The following is a 26,154-nucleotide window of genomic DNA, read 5'->3' as shown; positions in this document are numbered from 1 at the left end:
TTTGTTTGTTATTGAAAGAAGAAATATACCCCTTATCTTAATATTATTTAAAAAAATTATTTCAGTTCATAAATTCATTTATTTATGAAATAATTCATTTCTGTTCTTAAAATTGGAGCCGTCTGCAGGTTCAGGTGTTTGCATCTTATCTGTGTGGACCTGCAGCTCTGCAGCTTCACTCCGTTCCATCAGCTCACACATGCAAAGCATGACGAGGAGAGTGGCTCTCAGCCAAATATTCAGCTTCAGAGGACAAACACACCACCCTCCTTCTGCTGTTTGTTCTGCAGTTACACAGAAAAAAAATAGATTTTCTCTTCTCAGCTAAAAAGATGCTGAAGCTGCAGTTGTATCTGAATGGGTTTAGGTCAGAGGTCTGGTGAGCTGTTATAAAAGATGGAAACTCCAGGCAGCGACTCCTGAGAAAACAGGTCAAGAGGAAGACCACTGACCTTATCTGTGATTATTTATGAAGTTTGTAGTACCACTTCCTAGTTTAAACTCTTCGTTAACACACAGAGCATCTTGATACCAAAGAAAATGATTTAGTCAGTCTGACTGAATTTTGTCACTAATAGATGTGAACAAAATTCCAGCCTCTGAAAAGGAAATGGATTTTCATGTAAATGATCCATAAAAACAGCAGGAAGTCATGGTTACACATCCAGGTTTTATTACGTATTTCTGTCCACAACAAGAGTCACATGATCACAGACGTTACCAAGGAGACGGCAGCTTCAACACCAACATCATTTTCAATAAACATAGATTTAAATAAGAACTTGGTTATTCATCAGTCTGGCTTTTATTCTGAAGGAGCAACTTTTACTTCCTGTTTTGCTTCATTTTTAAACACGGGTTTTCTGTGGGAGGTTAAACACATAATGAGAATATTTCCTCGACCTTTTCAGTCAAAATGAGGCTGTGAGCTTCACAATAACAGTTTATTTCTTTAATTACTTCGAAATAAAGAAATCTGAAGCAACAAGTTAGAATCACTCACGTTGAGAAGAATTTAAAACTCTCATTATGACGAGATAACCGGGTTTTCCCTGCTGGATTATCAGGAGATACTGAGATCATGGGCTTGTTTACTGTTTCTTCATCTCACAAAATATTCAGAAAATTTTCCCTCAAAGAAAAGTCGGATTCTGCATTTCTAGAAAGAGTCTGGATGCAAAGTTTAATGTTTTCTATACTTATCCAGAAGTTTCATTTTTGTTAAAGACTGAGGGAACTCTGGTTCTTTTAAGGTTCCTCCAAGGTTCCTCCTTCATCATTACACAAAATGAGCCTCAAGATAAGAACCTTTAGAGTTCCTCAGAATAAAACCAGCTCTGAATGAAACACCTTCACAGGTTTAACATCGAGTTGCAAGTTTTTGCTGTTGTTTATTTCTTTTATTTAACTTTTATTTTAGCAGGAAGTCCAGGTAGCAGCTAAACGACCAAAGACGACTAAATTCTGACCGAGCAGCAAAATATTTAGAACAAAACTCGAAATACGAAAATGTTTAACAGGTTCAACACAAACAAGCTGAACTAACTGGATCTACGTCACCCAGAGAGTCAAACATCAGTCGGTCCTAAAGGACACATGTCCTGGTTCAGGACACCTGGGTCGCAGGACACTGGAGATCCTGGAGTAGGGACACACCTAAAACATGGAGGACACCTGACCTTGAGGACTGGAGTTGGACTCCCCTGGTCTGTGTTTCTGCAGACGAGAACATCACAACAACAACATGCGACACCACGGAGCTTCATGTCTACCTCACAGCATGCAACTACAACTACTGGCGAACACGACTACAACAGCTGATCTTCACCCCCTCAAACATCTCCTCATCTTCCATCTAACTGGCCTTTTTCCCTCAGATCCAGATCTTCTCCAACCTCTCTGAGCTTCTCTTTGGGAGGAGGTGAAGATGGCTCTTTGAGAGCCTCACCTTCGTCTTCATCATGAGGTCACAGGATGCTCTCGCGCTCCTCGCCGAAGGTGACGGTGTCGGAGGACACGGTGCAGATCTCTGGTGGGTCTCCAGGTTTCAGGCCTCTCTTCAGGTGGACCACTCGGACGTTCTCGATGTTGGGGCCCGGCCTGGTAGTGCTGGTTGAGCTCGGTGGAATGATGACGTCCACGGTGGAGGTCTGGTTGGAGGAGGTGGAGCCCTCAGCAGGCAGACGGGGCTGGCCGCCCTGCTGGGCGTTGGTGTTGTTGTTCAGGGTGACGTTGCTGGGCGTGCAGTTCAGGTTGTAGCTCTTGGAGGAGGGCCAGCTCTCCTCAGGGCTGCTGGCCAGCAGGCTGCACTGGTCCTCGGAGCAGATGGACATCCGGGTCACGGCCGGGTCCTGGAGGCCGCTCAGGCTGCTGGGAATACCGCGCTTCCTGGCGCAGCTCTCCTCGTCCAGCTCGATCAGGTTGGCCCTTTCCAGCTGTGACAAGTCAGCCTCCTCGTCCTGAAGCGAGTGGTTGGGCGAGCTTTCGTTGGAGCGCACGCCCGAGTCAGATGAGTCCTTCTTATCCAACATGGCGTCTGACAGGTAGTCCTTCCCCTTCAGCGCCAGCGACCCGCCGGGCAGCTTGTTGTCGAGCAGCTTCTTGCAATCTTTCGGCAGCAGAGGATTGTCGGACTCCTCGGACTCCTCGTCGTCGCTGGTCAGCTTCTGGTAGCGCAGGCTGCTGCCGCCGGTCTTCACCTTCAGGTCGCCGGCGCCCTGGAACAGCCCGCCTCTCTCGGCCGACAGCTTGCGGGTCAGCAGGGACTTGGAGGATCCGCTCTTCTCGTCCTCCTCGGTGATTGGATCGAGAGTGTCGCCGCTGGAGGCGAAGTCGGTGGTGTCGGCTGCAGGCTTGGCGCTGCCTCTCTTGTTCAAGGATTTGCGTCCATCTTGTTCAGTGCTGTCTTTGTTCATGTTCCTAGATGATGATGTCATGAACTGCCCTGGCTGTGGTTGGACGGGCTTCTCCCCGACTCCGCTCATCTCCAGCTGGGCCATCTGGGCGATGTACTCTTGGTAGGCGTCGCGGTACTCGGCCTGCTGCTTGTCGGTCAGCTTGGAGATGTCGTTGGAGGACTCCTGGGAGTTCAGGCTGGTCATGCTGGCTGTTCGGTGAGCGCCCGCCTGAGAACAGATGGTGGAATAACAGTTTAACAGGAGGTAGCTGACATTATCTCCCTGTTTGGTGGTTTTAGGGTGACTTTGTTACCATCCACGGCATGTTTCCGTGTCGCGGCGCCTCGTCCAGGCCCACGCCACTCAGCTCCTCGAAGCTCAGGTTAAAACTGTACATCGGCGACGCGTCTGCATTGGCGGCTCCAGCGAGAGGCGGCGCCATGGCTCGTCTTCCGAGCTCCGTGGGACCACCAACGACACTGCCTTGCTCTCTGGCGTTTTCCTCGTGCAGCACCTGACTCTCAATGTGACGCATTTCCAGAATCTGCAGCGGTAGGAAAGAGACCAGTTAAACCTGGACCTGCTCTGGGTTTCAAAACACCTGCTGGATGGTGTTCATACTGACCGTGGCTCTGAAGAGCTGCCAGTCTCCAAAGTTCATGTTCATCTCCCTCTTCAGCTCATCAATGTTGCACTGAGACAGAACTCTGCCGTTCACGTTCGCCTGGAGACAGAACATTAAAACAGCGACGTTTATCTCAGGCTGGTGAAGCTGCAGTCAGATGAAGTCGCAACACGAACCTTCTTGATGGTGGAGGTGTACTGCGCGATCATGCTCTGGTCAATGCCTTCGGTCTGCCGCACGCGCTCACAGACGCCGTCTGTCGTCATGGAGCTGAGGAGGACGGCAGGAGCACCCGACACAACCGAGGCCGAGCCCTAGACCCAAACCCAAACAGCCGTCACAAACTGGACTTTGCTACAGGATAAACAGGTAGAACTTTATAAGACCTACTTACTCCACATTGATTACTAATGTATTTACGGAAACACGGGTCGGTACCTAGCTGCCAGAAACACTGAATGCATCAGGATGATTCAGTCCAGCTAAAACTAAGAGCCTGAAAGCAGCAGCAGACCAACACATTCAAACAGGATCATGCAAACATATTTGGTTACAGTGGAGAAGAACGGTCATAATTCAATATGTCCTCTACGTAGAATTTATTTATTAAAAATCAGTAAAATACAGTTAGGGTTAGACTTTCTCTATAAAATAGTGTAAAATTAAATGACAGAAAGTTAAATAAAAATAAATAATGCATATTAAAATATTTTGTCATTATTATTATTATTATTATAGATAGAAACACATTTTTAACTGCATAATTTATTCTTTATTTTAATTATATTTAGGGGATTAAAGAGGAGATTAAAGCTGAAACTAAAAAAGAAATAAAACCTTCAGTGTTTTCATCAACATTTTCTGAAGCCAGATCGATTCAATCTATTGACCTCTAACCTGAAACGTTCCAGCTTTGAACTAAACCCTCAGTGAGCGTCAGGGTGCAGGGGGGACAGGGTGCAGGGGGGACAGGGTGCAGGGGGACAGGGTGCAGGGGGGACAGGGTGCAGGGGGGACAGGGTGCAGGGGGACAGGGTGCAGGGGGGACAGGGTGCAGGGGGACAGGGTGCAGGGGGACAGGGTGCAGGGGGGACAGGGTGCAGGGGGGACAGGGTGCATGGGGACAGGGTGCAGGGGGGACAGGGTGCAGGAGGGACAGGGTGCAGGGGGACAGGGTGCAGGGGGGACAGGGTGCAGGGGGGACAGGGTGCAGGGGGACAGGGTGCAGGGGGGACAGGGTGCAGGGGGGACAGGGTGCAGGGGGACAGGGTGCAGGGGTGACAGGGTGCAGGGGGGACAGGGTGCAGGGGGACAGGGTGCGAGAGGAAAGGGTGCGAGAGGACAGGGTGCAGGGGGGCAGGGTGCGAGAGGACAGGGTGCAGGGGGGACAAGGTGCGAGAGGACAGGGTGCAGGGGGACAGGGTGCGAGAGGACAGGGTGCGAGAGGACAGGGTGCAGGGGGGACAGGGTGTGAGAGGACAGGGTGCAGGGGGGACAGGGTGCAGGGGGGACAGGGTGCAGGGGGACAGGGTGCGAGAGGACAGGGTGCGAGAGGACAGGGTGCAGGGGGGCAGGGTGCAGGGGGGACAGGGTGCAGGGGGGACAGGGTGCAGGGGGGACAGGGTGCAGGGGGACAGGGTGCGAGAGGACAGGGTGCGAGAGGACAGGGTGCAGGGGGGCAGGGTGCAGGGGGGACAGGGTGCAGGGGGGACAGGGTGCGAGAGGACAGGGTGCAGGGGGGACCGGGTGCAGGGGGGACAGGGTGCAGGGGGACAGGGTGCGAGAGGACAGGGTGCAGGGGGACAGGTTGCGAGAGGACAGGGTGCAGGGGGGCAGTTTTCACACAGGTAGCAGAAAAAAGTACAAACTCAGGACTGATGCTGCTCAGACGTTTGTCCCTTTTCCTGCACCGTACGGTATCCCAACAGGTGAAAGCATGTTTCCAGAGTGAGAGGATCAAAGTGCAACTGAAGCTACAGGTTGTCCAGACAAGTTGCATGCTGTGAGTACTGGGAACACGGCCTCTTTATGTCCACAGAATCCGTCTCATCTGACGTCTGTAAGTTCTTCTTGATTGTGGAGGCTCGCGGGTCTCAGTTCAGAAACAACCTTCTGCATTAAAGCCTAAAATGAGTCAAATTAAACCAAAGTTTGATTTCAAAGTCTTTATCTGAGTTTAAACGCCCACAGATGTTTTTACTTTAGTGGATTTAAAGAAAAGACAGTGGAAGGACGAACTGCAGCAGTTCATGTCGTTGCTAACGGCTAGATGGATGCTCATCACCCTATCAACACGCACTAATCAAGCCAAACTCCAGAGGATTTCTGTGGACATATGAGGGACGGAGGGAACATCACGTCAGAGAAGGTTCTGTACCTGCTTCCTTTTAAAAGATGAACTCTTAGACTGCAGAAAGATGGACGAACAGACAGACAGACAGGCGAGGGATGGAAACATCAGGTGAGCAATCAGTCTGATTGAAAACAAACATTAGAAGCTCTGATACAAGAAGGAGAGAAAATGGAGGGAGAACAGAAGAAGAAAAGAAGAAACTAAAACTCAGGAGGTCTAATTCTGCAGATTTCTTCCTGACTCAAACCTGATAATAAACTGATGATTATAATTCTGATGATGGGAGCTTCTTAAAGTTTCTGTCCACTCATCTTCAGAGAGGATGTCAGATCAGATTGATGTTTAGGTTTGAAAGCCTCATCTTATCTCCTCCAAACATCATTCTCATCACTGTGGCCAAGCAGCTCAATATTTGTCTCATCTCATCATCAAACGTTTCTCCAAAAGACCTTCGTCCAAAAGGACCTTGGTTAGGAGGAGACAGAAAGATGGACCAAAGCTTAAGTTGCATACATGGACCAGGCAAATGTCTTCTGGAGAAAAGATTCCTGGTCAGAGGAGACAAAGACTGGGCCGTTTGGACTCAATGACAAAAGGTTAAACCTGAGAACATTTTACCAACTCTCAAGCATGGTGGTGGCAGCATCATGCTGTGGGGTTGAGTCACAGCCTGTCGTACTGGTGCATTGTATAAAATGGACGGAATAATGAAGACAGAGAACTACCTCCAAATTCTTCAAATCCAACTAAAGTCAACAGCTAGATGGTGGAAACTTGGGCGCAGCTGGGTTTTCCAACCGGACCATGGTCCACTAAGGTTCTGGAAAGGCCTTCCCAAAGATCCAACGGCAACCTTATTGAACTCTACCCATCCTGGCAGGAAGAATGGTCAAATATCAACTAGAATGATGCCAACTTGCTGGTGGCTGCATAAAGACTGAGGTCAAGGTGCCACTTCCTAAAGAATCTTTAACCAAATATTACTGGTATTACTAATAATATTGTGTATGCATATATATGACCCTGTACGTATAATTTAGACCCAACAACAGTCAAGCAGCTGGGAGCAACGGTCCTATTTGGACCTGTTTGGTCCACATGCAGGTCAGAATCATCTGTTTGACCGTCTGCAGTTTTTTAATGATCCAGAATCATGATGTTAGCCTGAACTTCATCCTGATTAATCTGTAACATATTTTATAGAAATCAAACCTGACTGTGTTCTAAAGCATCACTTAATGCTATTGGATTTGAAGGTTCAATGACGGGTCACGTCTCTACTGATTCTTCATGTCATGGAACTGGGTTCCTGCTGCAGCTGCTGGTACTTACGGGTGCAGCGGCGCCGGTGTCTCTGCTGAAGTAGCTTATAGGAGGCAGCCGCAGATGAAGATGTGGTGGGAAGGGGGCCATGAATGGGCGTGGCAGCTGGTAAAGGTGGTGGGAGAAATATGGCTGAGGAGGCGGGGCAGGGGGCGGGGAGAAAATCAAAATAACGTTCATGGAGGTGTTGGAACCGAAAACAAAAACTCAGATCAGGGAGCGAATCTCTGCTGCCTCTGAGGGAAACGCTGCAGCATGACAGGGTTTTCAGTAGATCAGGTTTGTGAGCTAATTTATGCAAAAAGATTCTGAATCTCAAGAAGCAGCTGATTGGCTCTGACTGTCAACATCGAAGGTGATTGGTCGACTGCTTGAGGCAGCAGAGATTCACTGGGAAACATAGAAATAAAATGATAAAAAATGATGAATGAAACCAAACCAGGAAGTCACATGACATGATGACATCACCGCTTGGCCAGGTGAGAGGGGCTCACCATAAGGTGCGTGGGCGGGGCCTATACTCACCCTGTTGTAGAAGGGATGCTGCGGGCCAGCCATGCCGCTGTAGTAGCTGCTGTGAGGCTGTGGAGAGATGATGCCCCCTGCTGGCTGGTTGAAGGGTCCGCTGAAGGAGGCAGAGGGAGAGCAGGTGGATGACACCTGGCTGTAAACTGAGGTGGGGCGGGCCTGGGCCTCCTGCAGGGGGATGGCCGGGTAAGTGACTCCGCCCATGTTCATCTGCTCCCGGGCTGCACGAACATCTGGATCGGAATGAGTGTGAGAACATCTGGATGAAACCAAAACTTAAACATCTACGGGATGCAAGGCGAGAACAGCTGGTTCACACAGGCATGCAGAAAACTGCTGGGTTGGTCCACTAGAACCAAAACAGAACTACATCTGCACAAAAGATCCAAGATCAGAAGAACAAAATGTGGCTCAACAGAGTAAAAAGACATCTTGCTCAGATGGAGAGACAATCTGGGTCAGTGGAGCCAACATCTCAGATCAAAAGAAAGAACATCTGGCTCAGATGGAAAACAATCCTGTGTGAGTAGATCTCTGGTTCTGGTATCAGTTAAAGAATTTTGGGTCTGACCTGCGATGATCTCTCTGAGTTTGGGGTCCAGGTTGACCGTGCAGGGCAGGAAGGTCCGGATGTCTCTGGCTGTCAGGATGGGTGACCGTGACGACAGGAAGACCTCGAAGCTGCGGATGTCTCCGTCGATCTCCAGCAGTGGCTCCACGTCCTTCGTGGTGGGGATGTTCTTCGACACCCTGAGGAACACAGTGCATCAGCTGTTAACCTACTGGGCCTGGGCCAGGCTGCAAGCAGCACCAGGAAGTGAGTGTGACCCCTGACCTTTCATAGATACTCTTGAGCGTGGCCTGGTCTGGGACTCCATCGGTCTCCTCCAGGTAGAGGATGAGCCAGGATGTCCTGTAGGGCCACTGCTCCGTCAGGTTGATCCAGGACGCCAGCCGGTCCCAGTTGAAGCTGATCTGATTGGCTCTCAGAAGACGACCTGGACACGGACAGACAGAGGCGGGATCAAACCTGAGCGGTTCCAGGTGGGAGCGATCACTGAGGAGGAGGGTGTGGCTCACCTGTGACAGAGACAATGTTCAGCAGCCTCCTCATGGTCTGTGGGCTGATGTCACTGAACCAGTCCTCTGTCACCATCAGCTTCGTCAGGTCAAAGGACATCTGACGGGTCACCGAGCGCTGCACCTGGCGCCGCCGGTACGTGTCCTGCAGCGACCCAACACAAGTCACATGACAACAAACATGTAGATCACAGGAGAACTAATGAACGTCCTGCCAAAGATCTCGTGAAACCATCCCGGTCCGACTCACCCGGCGGTTCAGCGTCGTCTTACTGCCAAGCTTCGTTAAATCTCCCAAACTGTGCTGAGACAGTTTCCTGTCCAACTCCTCGTGCCAACCCACTGAAAACACACACACACACACACAGACACACACACACACACACACAGACACACACACACACACACACACACACACACACATACAGACACACACACACACACACACAGACACACACACACACACACACAGACACACACACACACACAGACACACACACACACACAGACACACACACACACACACACACACACACACATACAGACACACACACACACACACACACACACACACACACACACATACAGACACACACACACACACACAGACACACACACACACACACACACACACACACACACACACACAGACACACACACACACACACACACACACACACAGACACACACACACACAGACACACACACACACACAGACACACACACACACAGACACACACACACAGACACACACACACACACACACACACACACAGACACAGACACACACACACACACACACACACAGACACAGACACACACACACACACACACACACACACACACACACACACACACAGACACACACACACAGACACACACACACAGACACACACACACACACACACACACACACACAGACACAGACACACACACACACACACACACAGACACAGACACACACACACACACACACACACACAGACACACACAGACACACACACCTTGTTTAACTAAGTTTAGATTTAGACCATGGACCAATATTACCAGCAAAGTTACTGATACTACAAAACTAAGTACACCCCCCTGTCTGCTTCCGTTAATGAAGTAGCAGCCAGGTGCTGCTCTTCAGGTGCGTTAGTCAACATCATGGCTGTGATCCCCGTTATTTCTGCATTTTGCTGCCCTGGAGCAGACAGGTGTGTTTTAACACAATGCCAAAGTGGAAAGACATCAGCAGTCAGTGTGGGGCGGCTTTCAAACTCATTTTTAAGTTAATAAACAAACAAAAAGAAACATCATAAACAAGAAGAAAAAAATGATTTAGCTTCCAATCTTTTCAGGAGTCAGGGTTAATGTACTGCGCAGGCGTGGCCTAGACTATATTATATTATATTATATTATATTATATTATGTTATATTATATTATATTATATTATATTATATTATATTATATTGTTTTATATTATATTATATTATATTATATTATATTATTTTATATTATATTATATTATATTATATTATATTATATTGTTTTATATTATATTATATTATATTATATTATATTATATTATGTTATATTATATTATATTATATTATATTATATTATATTATGTTATATTATATTATATTATATTATATTATTTTATATTATATTATATTATATTATATTATATTATGTTATATTATATTATATTATGTTATATTATGTTATATTATATTATATTATATTATATTATATTATATTATATTATATTATATTATATTATATTATATTATATTATATTATGTTATATTATATTATATTATATTATATTATATTATATTATATTATATTATTTTATATTATATTATATTATATTATATTATATTATATTATATTATATTATTTATATTATATTATATTATATTATATTATATTATATATTATATTATATTAGAGTAGGGTAGTATTTATTATATCTATTAGTATGTAGTATTAGGGGTATATTGATATTATATGATAGGATATTTAGAGTATGGTATATAGTTATTTAGATTATGTTATATTATATTATATTTTGTAGATTAGGTTATATTATATTATATTATATGATGTTATATTATATTAGATTAGTTTATGATGATATGTGATTGCTTATATTATATTATAGTATGTTATATTATGATTATATTATGTTGTATATGATTTATTTATATTATATGATATTATATTATATGATATTATATTATATTATATTAGTTGATTATATTATTATGTATAGATGTTAGTTGTAGATATATTATATTATCTTATGTTATATTATGTTATCTTATAGATTATATTATATATATTATATTAGATTATGTTATAGAGATATGTTATCGTTATTGTATGTAGTATGTATTTATTGTTATATAGATATTATGATGATATTTGTATATATTAGGTTCATATTTGTATATTAGTGTATATTCTATATATGTAGTTATGTATATTATTATAGTAATTGGATTAGATTAGAGTATTTGTAGATTATATTATGTTATATTGTATGTAGTGTATATTAGGTTATATCTATTATGTTAGTTAGATTTGTTATAGTATGTGAGTAGAGTTGTATATTTTTATAGTATATTATTATGTCTATTATATATATTATATATATTATGTTATATTATATTCTATATATTATATTATGTATTTTATTATATTATATTATGTATATATTTATGTTTATGTATATTATATTATAGTTATATATATTATTTATGTTATATTTTTATATTATCTTCTATTATCTTATGTTATATTATATTATATTATATTATATTATATTATATTATATTATATTATATTATATTATTATATTATATATATTATATTATATTATTATATTATATTATATTATATTATATTATATTATATTATATTATATTATATTATATTATATTATATTATATTATATTATATTATATTATATTATATTATATTATATTATATTATATTATATTATTATATTATATTATATTATATATTTATATTATATTATATTATATTTTTTTATTTTATATTATATTATATTATATTATATTATATTATATTATATTATATTATATTATATTATATTATATTATATTATATTATATTATATTATATTATATTATATTATATTATATTATATTATATTATATTATATTATATTATATTATATTATATTATTATATTATATTATATTATTTATATTATATTATATTATATTATATTATATTATATTGTATTATATTATATTATATTATATTATGTTATATTATATTATATTATATTATATTATATTATATTATATTATATTATATTATTTATATTATATTATATTATATTATATTATATTATATTATTTTATATTATATTATATTATATTATATTATATTATATTATATTATATTGTTTTATATTATATTATATTATATTATATTATATTATATATACGGGAGGAGGCCCAGGATATTATATTATATCGCTTTCATCAAACATTTGAGATGAAATCAGTCAAAGTATTGTTTCTAAATTGCTACAAAAAAATTAATAATCAGATTCTTGTCACCATCATTCTAGTTGTCATGGTTACCTTCAAAGTTGGCGGCGTCCCCGTTTGCAGGCGCGGCGGCACACATCTTCCTGGCATTGGAGATTCCTCTGCTATTGAGGAAGACGGGCAGGTGGACGATGTTCCTCATGTAGTCGTGTCCATTGATGTTGGAGTCTCTGAGGACGCTGTTCAGGTTCTGGTTGATGGCTTTGATGATGATGTGGGGGTCGCTGGCGAAGATGGAGATGAACGGGCCTTTAGAAAATAAAACCCGTACCTGGAGAAGGATGAGCCAAGAGCAGAAAGGTTTCAGCATGCTGTCCTCTCAGAGTGTTTATGGTAAGGCACACTGGACATCAACTGGGACAGCAGCCATCATTCAACTGCTGCCTAATTCTAACGAGGAGTTCCTCAAGGCACCATGCTAAGCCCCGGCTTCTTTAGTTTTGCCTCTGCTGAACAGATAAACATTAAACCGGCTCTATTTGAAAAAGTTACAAAAAGAAGGAATAATACATTTATGGATTTCATTTATTTTCCTTGTTTCCATTCTCACCGTGTCGAGCATCTGGAGGACTTTATCCTGCTCACAGGAGTCCAGACCATCGATGACAACCACCAGCCTGGTTTGATGCTGTGTGAAGCTATCAATGGTCTTCGCCATCCTTGCCATCAGCTCCACCTCGTGCTTCATCACCTGTAGGATAAAACCAGAGAACGTTTTAGGAGGACCATCAGGAATCTGCACAGGAGGCCAAATGTTTGGAAACAACATCATCATTCTGTTGAAAAAGTCTTCAAACCCAGTAAGGGTTCTATGGACTTCGTGATATATTTACTGCAGGATCAGAATTTGCTACCAGGTTCCCTAATTTGACGTCAGGTATACTCCAATGTTCCCAAAGCATTGCTGAATAAATGTTGTCAAAAGAAAAGAAGGGCTTAGTCTCAGAGGTAAAAAGATGAACAGGAGTCAGTGCAGTTTGCTGTTTTTAAAGTCAGAGGAGATCACTTTGAAAAAGGAATGTCAGTGGTGTAAAAACACTCCTTCAGACATGGGTTACTGTTGGAATGCTCCTTTAAAAGCCCGTCTCACCTTCATGAAACCCTCGCTCTTCAGTTTGTGCATCCTGTTGGCGGCGCCGTGCAGCCTCTTCCTCTGCGAGTTCAGCACCGAGTCGGTGACCTGCCACCACGTCCTGCAGTTGAGCAGCACGGCCAGGCCCACCACGCTGCCGATGGCGATCAGCACGGCGTTAACCGTCTGGTTCTCGCTATCCACCTTAAAGACGGCCAGCAGCGCCATGCCGGTGATCAGGCAAGCCAGGACGAAGATGAAGAGGATGAATGACGGCACGCAGCAGGTCTTCTTCCACTTCTTTTTACCTGGAGGAAAGAGCAGAGAAGAAGAGCTGTAGGCTCAGTTTGTTTGTGTCCCTCAGATTAAGGAGACTCTTCGTAATGTCCTCGTCATGTAAAACCCACCAAGGTGAATCTAAAACCATAATGGAGTCAGTAACATTAAGCAGATAAAAATCATCAAAGCTCCCTAAAAGGATTAAACATATCTTTACTGCCCCCTGCTGGCTGTTTGTGTTAGGAATCAAAGCTTTTAAATTGATTTTAAATACGTTTATTATTGGTTTTTCTACTTTAGCTTCATCTTTGTTTATTAAATATTTCAGTCTAGATTTTTCTGTGTTTTTGTTCACTTGAGGCTGAATCGAATCATTTTATAAAGATTTTTAGGACTTGTGGTAAAACATTAAAATGTTAAAATTGCTTGAATGGATGGAAACTAGACTTTCTTTTTTGTTTTATTCACTATGTTTGATTCCTCCTTAAATAGACGGATTTTCCTTTAATACCAAAACAGAAGATTCAGGCTTATTGAACCATCAAATTTACTTATTATTTACATATCATAGATGAACCCACAGACGTGGAAGCATTTTGTACCGGCTGCAGGAAGAGAAGAGATGACTGATTTGTAACCTCAAATCAGATATCACCCAAACATTTAGACAAGAGGATTTAAAGGCCTGCGATGGACTGGCGACCTGTCCAGGCTGGACCCCACCTCTCACCCACAGACAGCTGGAGATAGGCACCAGCTCCCCATGACCCTATATGGACGAAGCAGGTTTAGAAAATGGATGGATCTTCAATGTTTCGGAGAAATAAATAATTTTGCTTTTGCAGAAGGTCTTGATTGCTAATACAAAATACTATCAGTTAGAGAAACTAGGGAAAACACATTATAATAGTTTCTGTTAATACCAATAACTTAATATCTGCAAAGACCGAAACTTGTAAATATCTTTATTGATATTGTGACTTTTGCTGTTTTGTCACCTTTGATTGAGAGCACAAATACCATTTCAAAATATGACTGAATGCAATTACCGTCTACTCACTAAAACTAGATGCTAGCTTAAACTTTAGCAAATTAAATGCCTATATTTATTAAAATGAAGAGTGGTAAAAGACTGACTGATCAAACTGGTTAAGACCTACATCTAAATACTTTAACAAATGCAAGCCAAATAAAATGGGGCCATGGATGGCACCTTGTGGAACTCCATATTGAAACTGGGAACCATCTGAGGCATATCTGTGACCCAGCTGATATCCAGTGTGTCCTACCTTGTGTCTCCTCAGTCTTAAACACTCGAAACAGACGTGCTGCGAGGAAGCCAAACTCTCTCTCGCAAGCGTCCGACAACGTTGCAATCATCTCCGCCATCGACGTCTCTCCTCCAACGCTGGACAGACGGTTGTAGTCTGTGAACAGGAACCTGCAAGAGAAATCAGTGGCACCATCTCTATTAGCTCTCAGGACCTCCTCCTTTATTTCCCGTATGATCCACAGGGTGTGATCAGTGTTACCTAACAGGTAGGGCTCTGGTGCTCTGCTCCGGCAGCTCCGGCGGGTTCACAAACATCAGCTTCAGCAACAGCTCCAGGTACCGGATGTGACGGGCCAGGCGGGTGCTGATCAGCCACGCCCAAGTCCAGTTGTCGCCCTCCCTTCGCCCACTAAAGTATACGACCACTGCAGAATACACAAATCTACTCAGATACCAGCTCTAAAGAAGCAGAGCATAAATCACAGCAGAAGTCCTGACTCACCAAAGAAAAGGTAGAGCAGAGCCAGCAGGCTGAGGGACACCGCCATGGCAAGCTTGGGGTCAACGGTGAAGCCGAGGACGATGGCGACAGAACCGCAGAAGAGCAGAGACAGAAAGACGATGAGCCAGGAGAACTGGAACAGCGGCTCAATCTCCTGCCTGGCAAACGTCTTCATCTCATCTGAGGAGGAAGAGGACGAGAGACGTTAACTCCTGTAAATGAAGTGTGTTTTGAGTCTGTGTGTGTGTGAGTGTGTGAGTGTGTGTGGACTAACCCTCCAGTTTCTTGAGCAGGAAGGATTTGCCACTGCCCCACTGAGCGTACAGACCGACGCAGATGGGGGGCTGCATGGTGGGTTCGCTCAGGATGTCGGCCAGAGCAGAGCTGTACAGGTCGTAACCCAACATGTCGCCGTCGGTCTCTGTGGGGGAAAGGTGACCTGTAGGGGGAGGGGACACATGGGATCTTTAATGTTGTCATAGGAACCTTGAAGTCAACTGAAACAGTAAAACTTTCCTTATGTTTCCGTGTAGTTTGGATGTGTTTATAATCAGGTTAAGGTTAGAAACTGATCACATCATTATCAGGTGTGGTACTGTGGGTAAAAATGTTACATTTCCTTTATTTCACACACAAAAAAACCAACGTACGAGCCCCGAAGATCTGGGTGAGGATGCTCTTCTGGTGGCTGCAGTCGATGTTGTATGGCGTCTCTCCGGCCTTGTTGGGTCGGTACAGCAGGCGGCCATCTTTGGGGTTACGGAGCAGAAGCTCGGCCAGGCGGCGGCTCCGGCTGCGGATGGCAATGTGCAGTGGAGTGTCTCCTTTCTGGGAAAACAGGACAGAAAGGAGGAGAATGTTGTGGCTCAAAAGTGACTGACATCTAACTTTTTCAATAAATTGTAAGGAAAATAAATAGGAAAGTTTTGGTTTTACTGAAAGAGAACATATTTTTCCTCTGATTGAGGCATTTTAAGACTTTACACACAACTATTTAATAAATTGAATGAGTAAAACTGTAACAATGCTGCATCTTCAGTTGATTCTTTGGTTATAATTACTGTTATATTTGTTAATAGAGGATATTGGTTGCGGATGTGGCTCTGAGGCTCCCACCTTGTCCACGGCCGACACTTTGGCTCCTTTATCGAGCAGCAGCTCCACCACCTCAATGTTTCTCATCTTAGTGGCTTTGATCAGGGGAGTATCTCCATCCTGTCACGGAGAACATGCACACAGATCGTTAACAGGCTGTGATTTAACGGCTTGAACGTGGAACTAAAACCCCAGTCAGTAGACGCTCAATGGAACCCAGTAGATTCCCAGCAGGTGAGCTCACCTTGGTGCACGTCTCCGTGTCGGGGTTACACTGCAGGATGTCTCTAACCATGGTGGCGTTTCCTTTATCCACGGCCCAGTACAGAGCCGTCTTATTCTCCTGGAAACGCAGCAACGCATCGTCAGTGACACTACATCAGAAAGTTAGGTCGTAACAAATCCCCATTTCATCCACATTAAAAACACAGAAAACTGAACTAAACAGGAGAGGATGTCATTCAGTTAATCATACAAACAGAGGGGGCGCTGTAATTAACTAACATCCAAGATTAGAAATCTCAGTTTTTATGCATTTTTAGGTTTTTCCCATTTGATCACTTTTATTTTAATAGAACGCCTGTTTAAGGTTTCATGTTTATGGTCTGAGTGACTGTAGTGTTTCTGCTGCCTTTGCTCTGGGCTGAGGAACCAAAAAACCTGAACAGGAAGTCCCTCATTAAATGTTGGCTGCCTGAACCTTCATCTTCAACCAGCAGGGGTCCTCGTCTCCTTAAACCTACTTCAGCTGAAGAAGCTTTCAGGTTTCTTTGTGTTTGTTTTCCAAGCAGGAAGACCCAGGAAATATTTTAGGAAAGCTGATTTCTGGTCAAACTTTCACTCTTACATAAATTATAAGAATCTTTATAAGGACACCCCTTAAATCTTTCCGAAATAACTTGAATGTATTTTGGGGGAATTTTGTGGGACTCACCAACACAAAGTAGTGAATAATGTGAAGTGAAAGAGGGGATTTTTAAAGCATTAAAGGAAATGCACAGCCTCTGTTGGTCTGTCACACAAAACCAATAACATACATTAGTTTGTGGTTGCTATGAGATGAAATTAGGAAAGGTTTAAAGGGTGTGAATACTTTTATGAGCACCATTTGTGTTAGGAACCATGTGGAAAAACAATGACATTGCTGCTGTGCTTTCTGACCTTTAACTGCCCGTTTGACCTCACCTGTCCTCTGATGTCGATGTCAGCGTATTTATGCAGCAGCGCTCTGACGATCTCCACGTGGCCTCCCCTCACCGCTCCGATCAGAATCGTGTCCCCGCTCTGTAACACACAGGCTGCTGTTAGGTCCCCTGGGCTAACTGCAGCACAGGAGACCTAACCTTTAATGGTCGCTGTCTCACTCGGTCGGGGATGTTGACGTATGTCCCGGCGTCCAGCAGGTCCTGAACGATCTCAGTGTAGCCCTCCTTGGCGGCGATCATGAGCGCCGTGTTCCCATCTTTATCGGTCATGTTGATGTTAGGGTTCCTCTTCAGGAGCTCCTTCACCACCTCCGTGTAGCCGCCCTTCACGGCCACGATCAGAGCTGTCATGGAGTTCTAAAGAGACCACAGATTGTTATTTCAGTGCATAAATAAACCAACCCTAACCAATTAGAGTCATGCTTCATCTGAAAAATCTACACAATCCTGGTACAATGTCAGGTGATGCAGCAAAACCAGACCAAGAGGAATCATTTTCGAACTGTTTCCTGTAAAAGTCAACTAAAAAACCAGAATGTAAAATAATAAAATAGTAGAATATCTGGTTGAGTGAACAGAGTTAAAATGATTCTTTGTTGTTTCAGTGTTTGACTGATCTTGGGCATTCAGTCTTCTCTGGTACAATATGAGTCTGATAAACCATGATTAAAGTTCAGATGCCCAAGCAAGAGTTTCCTGACGTCTTTTAGTTGAAACCTCAGTTTTCAGTGAGATCCCAAAGGTGCTTCCTTTACAAAGATATGAGTCAGGTTCAGGTCCAACAGCAACTTTAAAGCAGCTGGAGGACCTTCCAACAAGGACTGGATGTCTTCTACAGGCAGCAACAGGCTCCTGGAATGAGATGTAGGACTCAAGACTCAAGCTTTTTCTTTTGAAGAAAACATCCAGAAAAGGAAAGAAATCACCAAAAAGCCTGGAGGTGAACATGTTATGAAGAAACCAAACTGGACCTTCTGCGCCGCGATTTCAAATTTCATGTTTGGCACAAAAAACAGGCCAAGATACCAAAAAACCAATCACATCATATCTGCCCTGCTTCAGCTCTGTGTCTTGTCTTTTTTTGGAGCCTCTTTTTGCATATCTTCCAAATTCTTCCAAATTATGGATTTGGTCAGCTGGTCTCTCAATGCAATTGATTAAATTTTCTCGATGAGAAGACAGGGTGAAGGAGAGCCCAACTTGTCCGGACTGGACGTTTTTCTCTGGATACACGATGGACTCCTGGCAGAAGTGGAGGATTGTGTGTTTGTCGATAATGTCAGTCGAGGATGTGGAAGATGTGTAAATAATTGGATGTTTGATATCAGGATTTCTGCTTTTTGGAGTCAGCGGTTACCTGGCATATCGAGAAATTTGGAGAATGTCAGCAGCTGTTCTGGTTATTGTAAGGCTGCCTGGCATGTATGATGGGATCTTCAGAGCGATCAACACTCAGACTGAGATGTTACGTGAGCTGAATCGCAGACTGGATGTGATCCTTAGGATCGCAGGCAGGTTGCGGTTCTTGGACTCAGGGGTGAAATGGGATAAATCTTGGAGAAAGTTGTTCACTCGGATCTGGCAGAAAGGACCTGGAATTTGGGTGTTTGGATTTGCCTTTGAGAAGAACCAGCGAGACTCTCAAGGCTGATGGAAAATTAAGAGTCAGTTTAACCCAAATAATTATTGTTTTTCTGAATCTGGCTCCCCTGCATGGCCTTGATGGCTGGCTATCTTCAACTTCTCCTGGAAGTTAAGTAAACATGACGCTCTGCTCCCTCTGCTCCCTCCCTTCCCTGAGGACATCTGTGGACCTGCTCAGAACTTTGTGGCCGGTTGATGAATATTTCAACGTACCATCAAGGACAATGGCCTCTGGGACAGTGCTTCATGGACTCACTTACACACACTCACTTACACACACACTAACATGCTCAAGATAAATATATACACCTCCTCACACCACCTTCACCGTTCCCGGCATGATGTTGTTTTGTCAACTTGTTGCTTCTTTGTTCTGAGGTTTTTTACAATCTCAAACTGTATCCTGCTAAAGATAAAGTGTGAAATATGATTTTTTCCCTCTACTTTCCTAATGTGGCCTCTTTTCTCATCTAGCAAGGGCAGCGCCTGTGAGTGGGCAGCAAAGCCTCGGTGACCCGTCTCTCCTTGTCTTGTGTCATGATGTATGTTTGGATGGGTTGTACTGGACTTCTAATTTCCCCTCAGGGATCAATAAAGTATCTTTGAATTGAATTGAATTGAATTGAATTGAATCCACAGTGAAACATGGCAATGGCACCATCATGCTGCGGGTTTGCTTTCCTTCAGATGGAACTGGGGTTTTCATTAAGGTGGATTGAGTTATTAACAGTTCTAAATACAAGTCCGGTTGACCCAAAACCTCCAGATGTCTGCTAAGAAGTTGAAGATGAAAAAAATGTTTTCAGGATGAAAGTGAATCCAAGCATAAATCTAAATCTACAAAAGAATGACTTCATAGGAGGATATAAAAGTTCTGGAATGGCCGACCCAGAATCTAGAACTAAACCTGACAGAGAGCCTGCGGGATCACCTGAGGAAGGCTGCAGACTAGAGATGTCCTCACAATCTGAGAGAATTGGAAACTTTATCAAGTCAAGATGATTCAGGGCGATTACGAACTCCAACCAAAGAAGACTGAATGCTGAGACTGAATCAAAAGGTGCTGCAACAAAGCATTTATTTAAGGGTGTGAACACTTATTTAATCAGGATCTTTCCTCCATCAAACATGTTTGGGTTTCAGTTAAACAGGATAGAAGTTTTCTTCTACTAAAATCTGCCATCTTAGAGGCGTGAGGACTTTAGTGAGCAACTGTTCTCACTGCTGTTCACTGTGATCTGATCATCTGCTGATGAGACAGCTAGATGTGTTGCTGTGGTAACAGCAGCTGCGTGTGCTCATACCGCCCCCTCCTGGTCGACGTCGGCTCCTTTCTCCAGCAGATGCATCACACAGTCGTAGTGTCCCTTCCTGGAGGCCCAGATCAGAGAAGTGGTGCCGTACTGTAACACAGACACAGAGCGACATCTTGTTCAGGTGAAAAACTCCAACAGCAGCAGTGAGTCTGTGAGGCTTACAGCCGTTTCTCTTGTTCTGAGCTCATTTTTTTTACTTTAGTTTCTAAGTTGTTTGTGTCGTTTTGCTGATAATGATTAATTCTGTCTTCTCACTCCAGTTTTCTCTCTGGAGCTCAGACTGTTTCTTGTATTTGGAGGTTCTCTATGTCACCTTATCTGAGCAGTTGACTTTAGCTTCGTGCTGCAGCAGCAGCTTGACGATCTCGGCGTGTCCTCGTCCTGCAGCCCAGATGATCGGATAAACGCTGTACTGCTCAGAGAGGAGGAAAAGGAGGAGATCAGAGCAGGCACTGCAGCAGTGTGAGTGTAAACAGCCTGAGTGAGGGCCTCACCTGTCCCGTGGTGTTGGGGTTGGCTCCGTGCTCCAGGAGCAGCCGGGTCACCTCCACACGTCCTTTATATGCCGCCCACATCAGCGCCGTCCAGCCGCCCTGAACCACAAAACTTCATCTTAAACAAACATCTACATCAATTTTGTTCCAACTACGTTTCCCATGAGCCATTGCTCTCACCATGTCTCTGTGCTCAATGTAGGCGCTGTTCTCCAGCAGCTCCTTCACCACCTCCAGGTGACCCTCTTTAGCTGCGGAGATCAGAGCCGACCAGCAGTCCTGAAAACACACACGGGGAGGCGGTGTTACTACGGAAACAGCAGCTGTCCTAGCAACCACACAGGAAGGCATGAAAAAAAGGGGAATCTGCTTGAGGAGGCGTTGGGTTTGCTCACCACGTCGTCCAGGTTGACGTTGGCTCCCCTCCTGATGAGCTCCTGGACGATCTCCAGGCTGCCCTGCTCCGCTGCCAGCATCAGAGGCGTCTGACCGTTCTGAACGCAGAAAACAAGTTAACAAACCCAAACACTGGAAAAAGGACCCAACCTGACAAGTATAATACCAGCAGGACAAAGAAATACAGCCCAGAATTAACAGTAAACATGGAGGAAAATGAAAAGCAAAAGAGACTCATAAAAAATTCGCTTAATTATTTTAAAACACACCAACACTTCGTTTAATTAATGAATTAATCCAAATAATTAAAAATCAAGAAATAAATATATTATTTAATTTAAATGAATAAAATATTTTATTAAATAAGTAATTCATCAAGTAAATAATTAATATTAAATCATTCAAATTAATGAGATAAATTAATAAAAAGATTTAATGATAAAATAATAATGACATAAATATACTAATTAATACACTTAAATAAATAAATTAGTTAGTAAGAACATAAATAATGAGAAATAACATTTTATTTCAAATCTTCATTTGAAATAAAACAGTGAATAAAAATTTGAAAAACAAATCATCCTGTAAGATAAATAAATTGAACTATTAATTAACAATGAATAAAATATTTAATTTTGAGTAATGAACTACTTAGTTTCATAAAGTAACCTTCCTGTCTGACGTAAATACGTCACAAACAGAACCCTGAAAGCAGGCGGTGATGCTGAGCGGTACGTACGTCGCTGCGACCGTCCACCTCCTTGAAGCGGTCCAGGTGAGCTTTGAGAGCGGCCAGGTTCTCCTCCTCTACGTAGCTGAACAGGTTCTGGATGGCCAGAGTGGTCATCTTGATGGATGTGGTGGTGTCCATGTCTGCGGCCCGTTTCTGTGTCTCCCTGCAGGAGATGGAGGTATTTTAAACACTTCCTGTTGAGTTCTGAAGTGTTTTGGTTTTTAAGCTGAAAACTGAAAGATTACCGACTTCCAAGCTTCCTGCTACACCAAGACCTCCTCCCAGAAGGTTTATGTCCTCAAGAGGAGAAGACAAAACGGCCTACAGATATTTTACAGACATGATGATCAACGAATGTTTCAGAACCACTGTAACTGAGCGGTGGTCCGGGCCTGTTTCAACCTGCTGAGGTAAAGCTGCAGCTCTAGCTTCACTCAGACCTTCATCATGTCTCTCAGCAGCAGACATGAAGACCTAAGCTGACCTGCAGCCTCTGCTCGCCCGCTGATAAACACTTCAGCTGACTGAGAGCGGGATGGGGGTAGGAACTCATTTTCCATCAAAGACAGAGGATAAAATGTGCAGCTGTCGCCATGACAACAGCCTACATGGCTCACATACAAAGATAGAGCACAGAGAATGAATGTTAATGTGGGAGGAAGAGCTCTTTTTGTCACATCTGTTCCTGGTTTCCTCCACTTATTTCCTCATTTCTGAGTCTGACACCAAACGTCAGGAAGATTTCCCTCAGAAGCTGCTGAGAAAAGGCAGGAAACAGTATGGATTCATCTCTCAGGACTTTCTGAGGAACATACAGAGCAGTGTTACAGTTTAGATTAAAATCAATCACAACAACAATGATTGAACGTCCAGCCCTTCATGGCAGCAGTATTCCCTGATGGCAGGGTGGTCTTTCACATAACGCCCCCCCGCCTTACTGTTTAAAGGCTTCAGGAACGATCTGAGAAATGATGTGAGAAGCCTGACCCATTGAAGCTCCACCTGTCAACCAGTTCCACCACAGACACTTTGGTACCAGCAGAAACACGTCAGGATGGAAATCTTCTGATGTGGAATGAGCAGGTGGGCGAAACTTAAAATGTAAAACATTCAGATACAAGCAGCTGCCATTCACTGCATTTATGGGTCAGATTTTAAGTTAACATCTGACTCACAAAGTGGTAGCTAGGAACTGGATCCCTGAGTGTTGAAACTTGAAAACTGGGTGTGCACCCTTTAATGTGCACCCTCACGCTGGGAGGAGGCGCACAGTACCGCATGCTTCCCTGGAAAATCTTTAAATGCTGCAATTTGGGGCCATTTGAGGCATTTTATCTGTCCCAATGCGTCCTTCTGTAACTACCTGTTCAGAGACAGAAACAACTTCAGCTCATTGTTAACCTGTAATCAGAATGTTGGGGCCTTTAATAAGGATAACAAACGCTTACTCTTCCACTGGCCTCAGTCTCACTGCAGAATGAAAACACCCTGACCAATTAGCTGGCCAGAAACAGATACCTTCACCTGCTGTCAACTAAACAGATAGAAAAGATTCGGATGTTTAGGGTTTCTAGTACTGCTTACTTGGTTTTATCTTGGCAGCCAGTGCATCTAATAATACTGAGATAAATTCAGCCAATAAACAACCCAGCAAACCCTCATTCATTCCATTTTAACTCAATAATACTTTGGTAATAAACACTTTTGTCCTGGAAATACCAGTATGTTATTATTTATGATATTTTCTTTCAGTTTTTTAATCATTACAACCTTTTAGGTCATATTTGCATAATGTGAGCAATGCAGCTAAAAGTGTAAATTTTTAATTCAATTTCTGTTGTTTTTAAACTTAACACGTAGGATAAAAAACTGTCCCAAAGAATCAAATAATTTCATGGTTCTGGTGGTAATTTTCATTCTGTCTCTGAATGTAATGATTTTATTTTGTATATTTTGCTCATATTTTCCGTTTTCTTTGTTCACAGAAAAAAATCAGGTGCATTTGAATGGAAATATCATCAGTCAATATATATTTGTGTCTGTTAGCATTACATTATTTTACCCTCCTCTGTACACCTGATTATTTTCATCATTTATGGTTTTTATCTAATTGTGTTTGGGTTTTTTTTTTTTTTTTGCCATTATAATGAAAAATCATCTGTTCGCAAACAGAAAGCAGTTATTGATTTTAATAATAATACGCTTAATATTGATAATTGCATGGCTCTAATCACAGCAGGATGAAGCCACGCCTCGTCCTTTAATAACAGCCCCTGTGTTATAGCGGTGTTATATGACGGCTGTAACCTGAACAACCTTCACGCTGTCACGCATTCACCGATTTACCGCCCGAAGCCACGAAAAGCGCAGAAAATCACGTCAAATTACACTAAAAATGATCAAAAATGACAGCAAAAAACCTCCGCTGCGGCGGAAAATACCAACACATCAGCGAGAATCTGATTCAGTCCGACAGATTCCTCAACGACAAGTGCTGATCAATAATTGATCGATGACAGGAGAAGGATGCTGACGGTAGGAAGAACGGAGAGGGAGAGCTTTACCTTCAGAAAAGAACTGGTTTCAGTTTAAGTAGTCCGGTTCCGGTTCGGAGTTCGGGATTTAGCTGCGTGTCCTCGGCCTGTTTTCAGATGACAGTCTGAAGTTATTCTCCATCCCCGACAACAGCAGCCATCTTGATCAGAATAACAAGAACAGGAGCCAATCACAGCCCTCCGATGCGTCATCCGCCAAGACAAGGACTCTACTTCCGCCTGATCCTGTCAAGATAAAAGCCCCCGTAATAGTTGTTTCCTGCAAAAATTATAACAAACTCCAACATCTTCATCTCCGACAACTTGACAATCCTCCTTTATTTATTTCTCTGTATGTCTACGTTTAACGTTAAACATTCCACTAAAAACATAACCTTGTCAGATAAACATTTTAAATATGTTTTTATTATAATGCCGTGTGACATTACAATATTTACATATTTATAAATATTCAAACATAAATACATGATGTAAGAGTTTTTTTTTTTCAACTTTATACAATTTTTATTATTTGCTTTGTGTTTTTGCTTATTTAGACAGTTGCAAATGGATTTATGTAACCAAGATAAGATAAGGCAATAATAGACAATAATAGCTCTTATATCATATAGGTAGCAGAGCAGGCTTTATCAGGTGTACTCTGAACCTTTCAGACACACACGTCACTCATCAACCTTATTTTTAAGACTTTTAAAATCATGCATCATTTTTCTTCCACTTCAAAGTTATGCACTACCTGTTGTGTGTCTGTGTGTTTGTGACAAAAAGTGGATCAACTTCAAGGTGTGTAAATACGCTTGCACACCACTACATAATGTCTGGTAATTTTCAGGTTTAAATTTTGCATGCAGATGTGCATGTTTGTCTTCTTTCAATCCGTTATAAATGTAGATGCACCAATGCAGTAAATGTATTTATTTTTATCAGTCCAGAATCAGCAGGAGCTCTGCTCAGTATCAGTGCACGCAGTTCTAAAGTGCAGAGTCTTGTCTCATGAAAGTACAAATACAATGTAACTATTAGGCATTTGTTTGAAGCCATGGATATAAAGATAATCCTTCTGACAGTGCTATCCCAACCATTTATCTGCATATTAGTACTGTTGAGTATCCTTGTCCGTCCGTCCATCCATCCATCCATCCATGTATTTGTATATTTATCTGCGTCTCCAATTCATTTAATGTCAGCAGATAAAACGATAATCTG

At 42.6% G+C, this 26,154-nt stretch overlaps 1 protein-coding gene across 4 annotated transcripts; it reads right to left on the bottom strand.

The window, feature by feature from the left end:
• Positions 1 to 650: 650 nt before the first annotated feature.
• On the bottom strand, positions 651 to 25,122 carry kidins220b (kinase D-interacting substrate 220b). 4 transcript variants are annotated; one of them, XM_047388825.1, is made up of 30 exons: positions 24,958 to 25,122; positions 22,400 to 22,556; positions 21,657 to 21,755; positions 21,442 to 21,540; positions 21,262 to 21,360; positions 21,081 to 21,179; positions 20,756 to 20,854; positions 17,967 to 18,164; positions 17,788 to 17,886; positions 16,847 to 16,945; positions 16,624 to 16,722; positions 16,158 to 16,335; positions 15,782 to 15,946; positions 15,508 to 15,687; positions 15,265 to 15,430; positions 15,022 to 15,173; positions 13,472 to 13,761; positions 12,932 to 13,072; positions 12,415 to 12,652; positions 9,057 to 9,148; positions 8,807 to 8,951; positions 8,562 to 8,724; positions 8,298 to 8,476; positions 7,724 to 7,959; positions 7,208 to 7,330; positions 5,900 to 5,929; positions 3,699 to 3,836; positions 3,523 to 3,621; positions 3,211 to 3,441; positions 651 to 3,125 (listed from the first exon to the last, which is right to left on the bottom strand). In XM_047388825.1, exons 2-30 carry the CDS (start codon positions 22,529 to 22,531, stop codon positions 1,968 to 1,970), a joined length of 5,226 nt encoding a protein of 1,741 aa, XP_047244781.1. In that variant the 5' UTR covers positions 22,532 to 22,556; positions 24,958 to 25,122; the 3' UTR covers positions 651 to 1,967. The 4 variants fall into 4 exon arrangements, with proteins under 4 accessions (XP_047244781.1, XP_047244782.1, XP_047244783.1 ...); XM_047388826.1 differs by lacking the exon at positions 5,900 to 5,929 and having other exon boundaries at positions 24,958 to 25,121; XM_047388827.1 differs by lacking the exon at positions 7,208 to 7,330 and having other exon boundaries at positions 24,958 to 25,121.
• Between the last annotated feature and the right edge of the window lie 1,032 nt (positions 25,123 to 26,154).

The sequence above is a fragment of the Girardinichthys multiradiatus genome, chromosome 15 (genome assembly GCF_021462225.1).
Source record: "Girardinichthys multiradiatus isolate DD_20200921_A chromosome 15, DD_fGirMul_XY1, whole genome shotgun sequence".
NCBI lineage: Eukaryota > Metazoa > Chordata > Actinopteri > Cyprinodontiformes > Goodeidae > Girardinichthys > Girardinichthys multiradiatus.
This window is presented reverse-complemented; position numbering and strand designations above follow the sequence as displayed.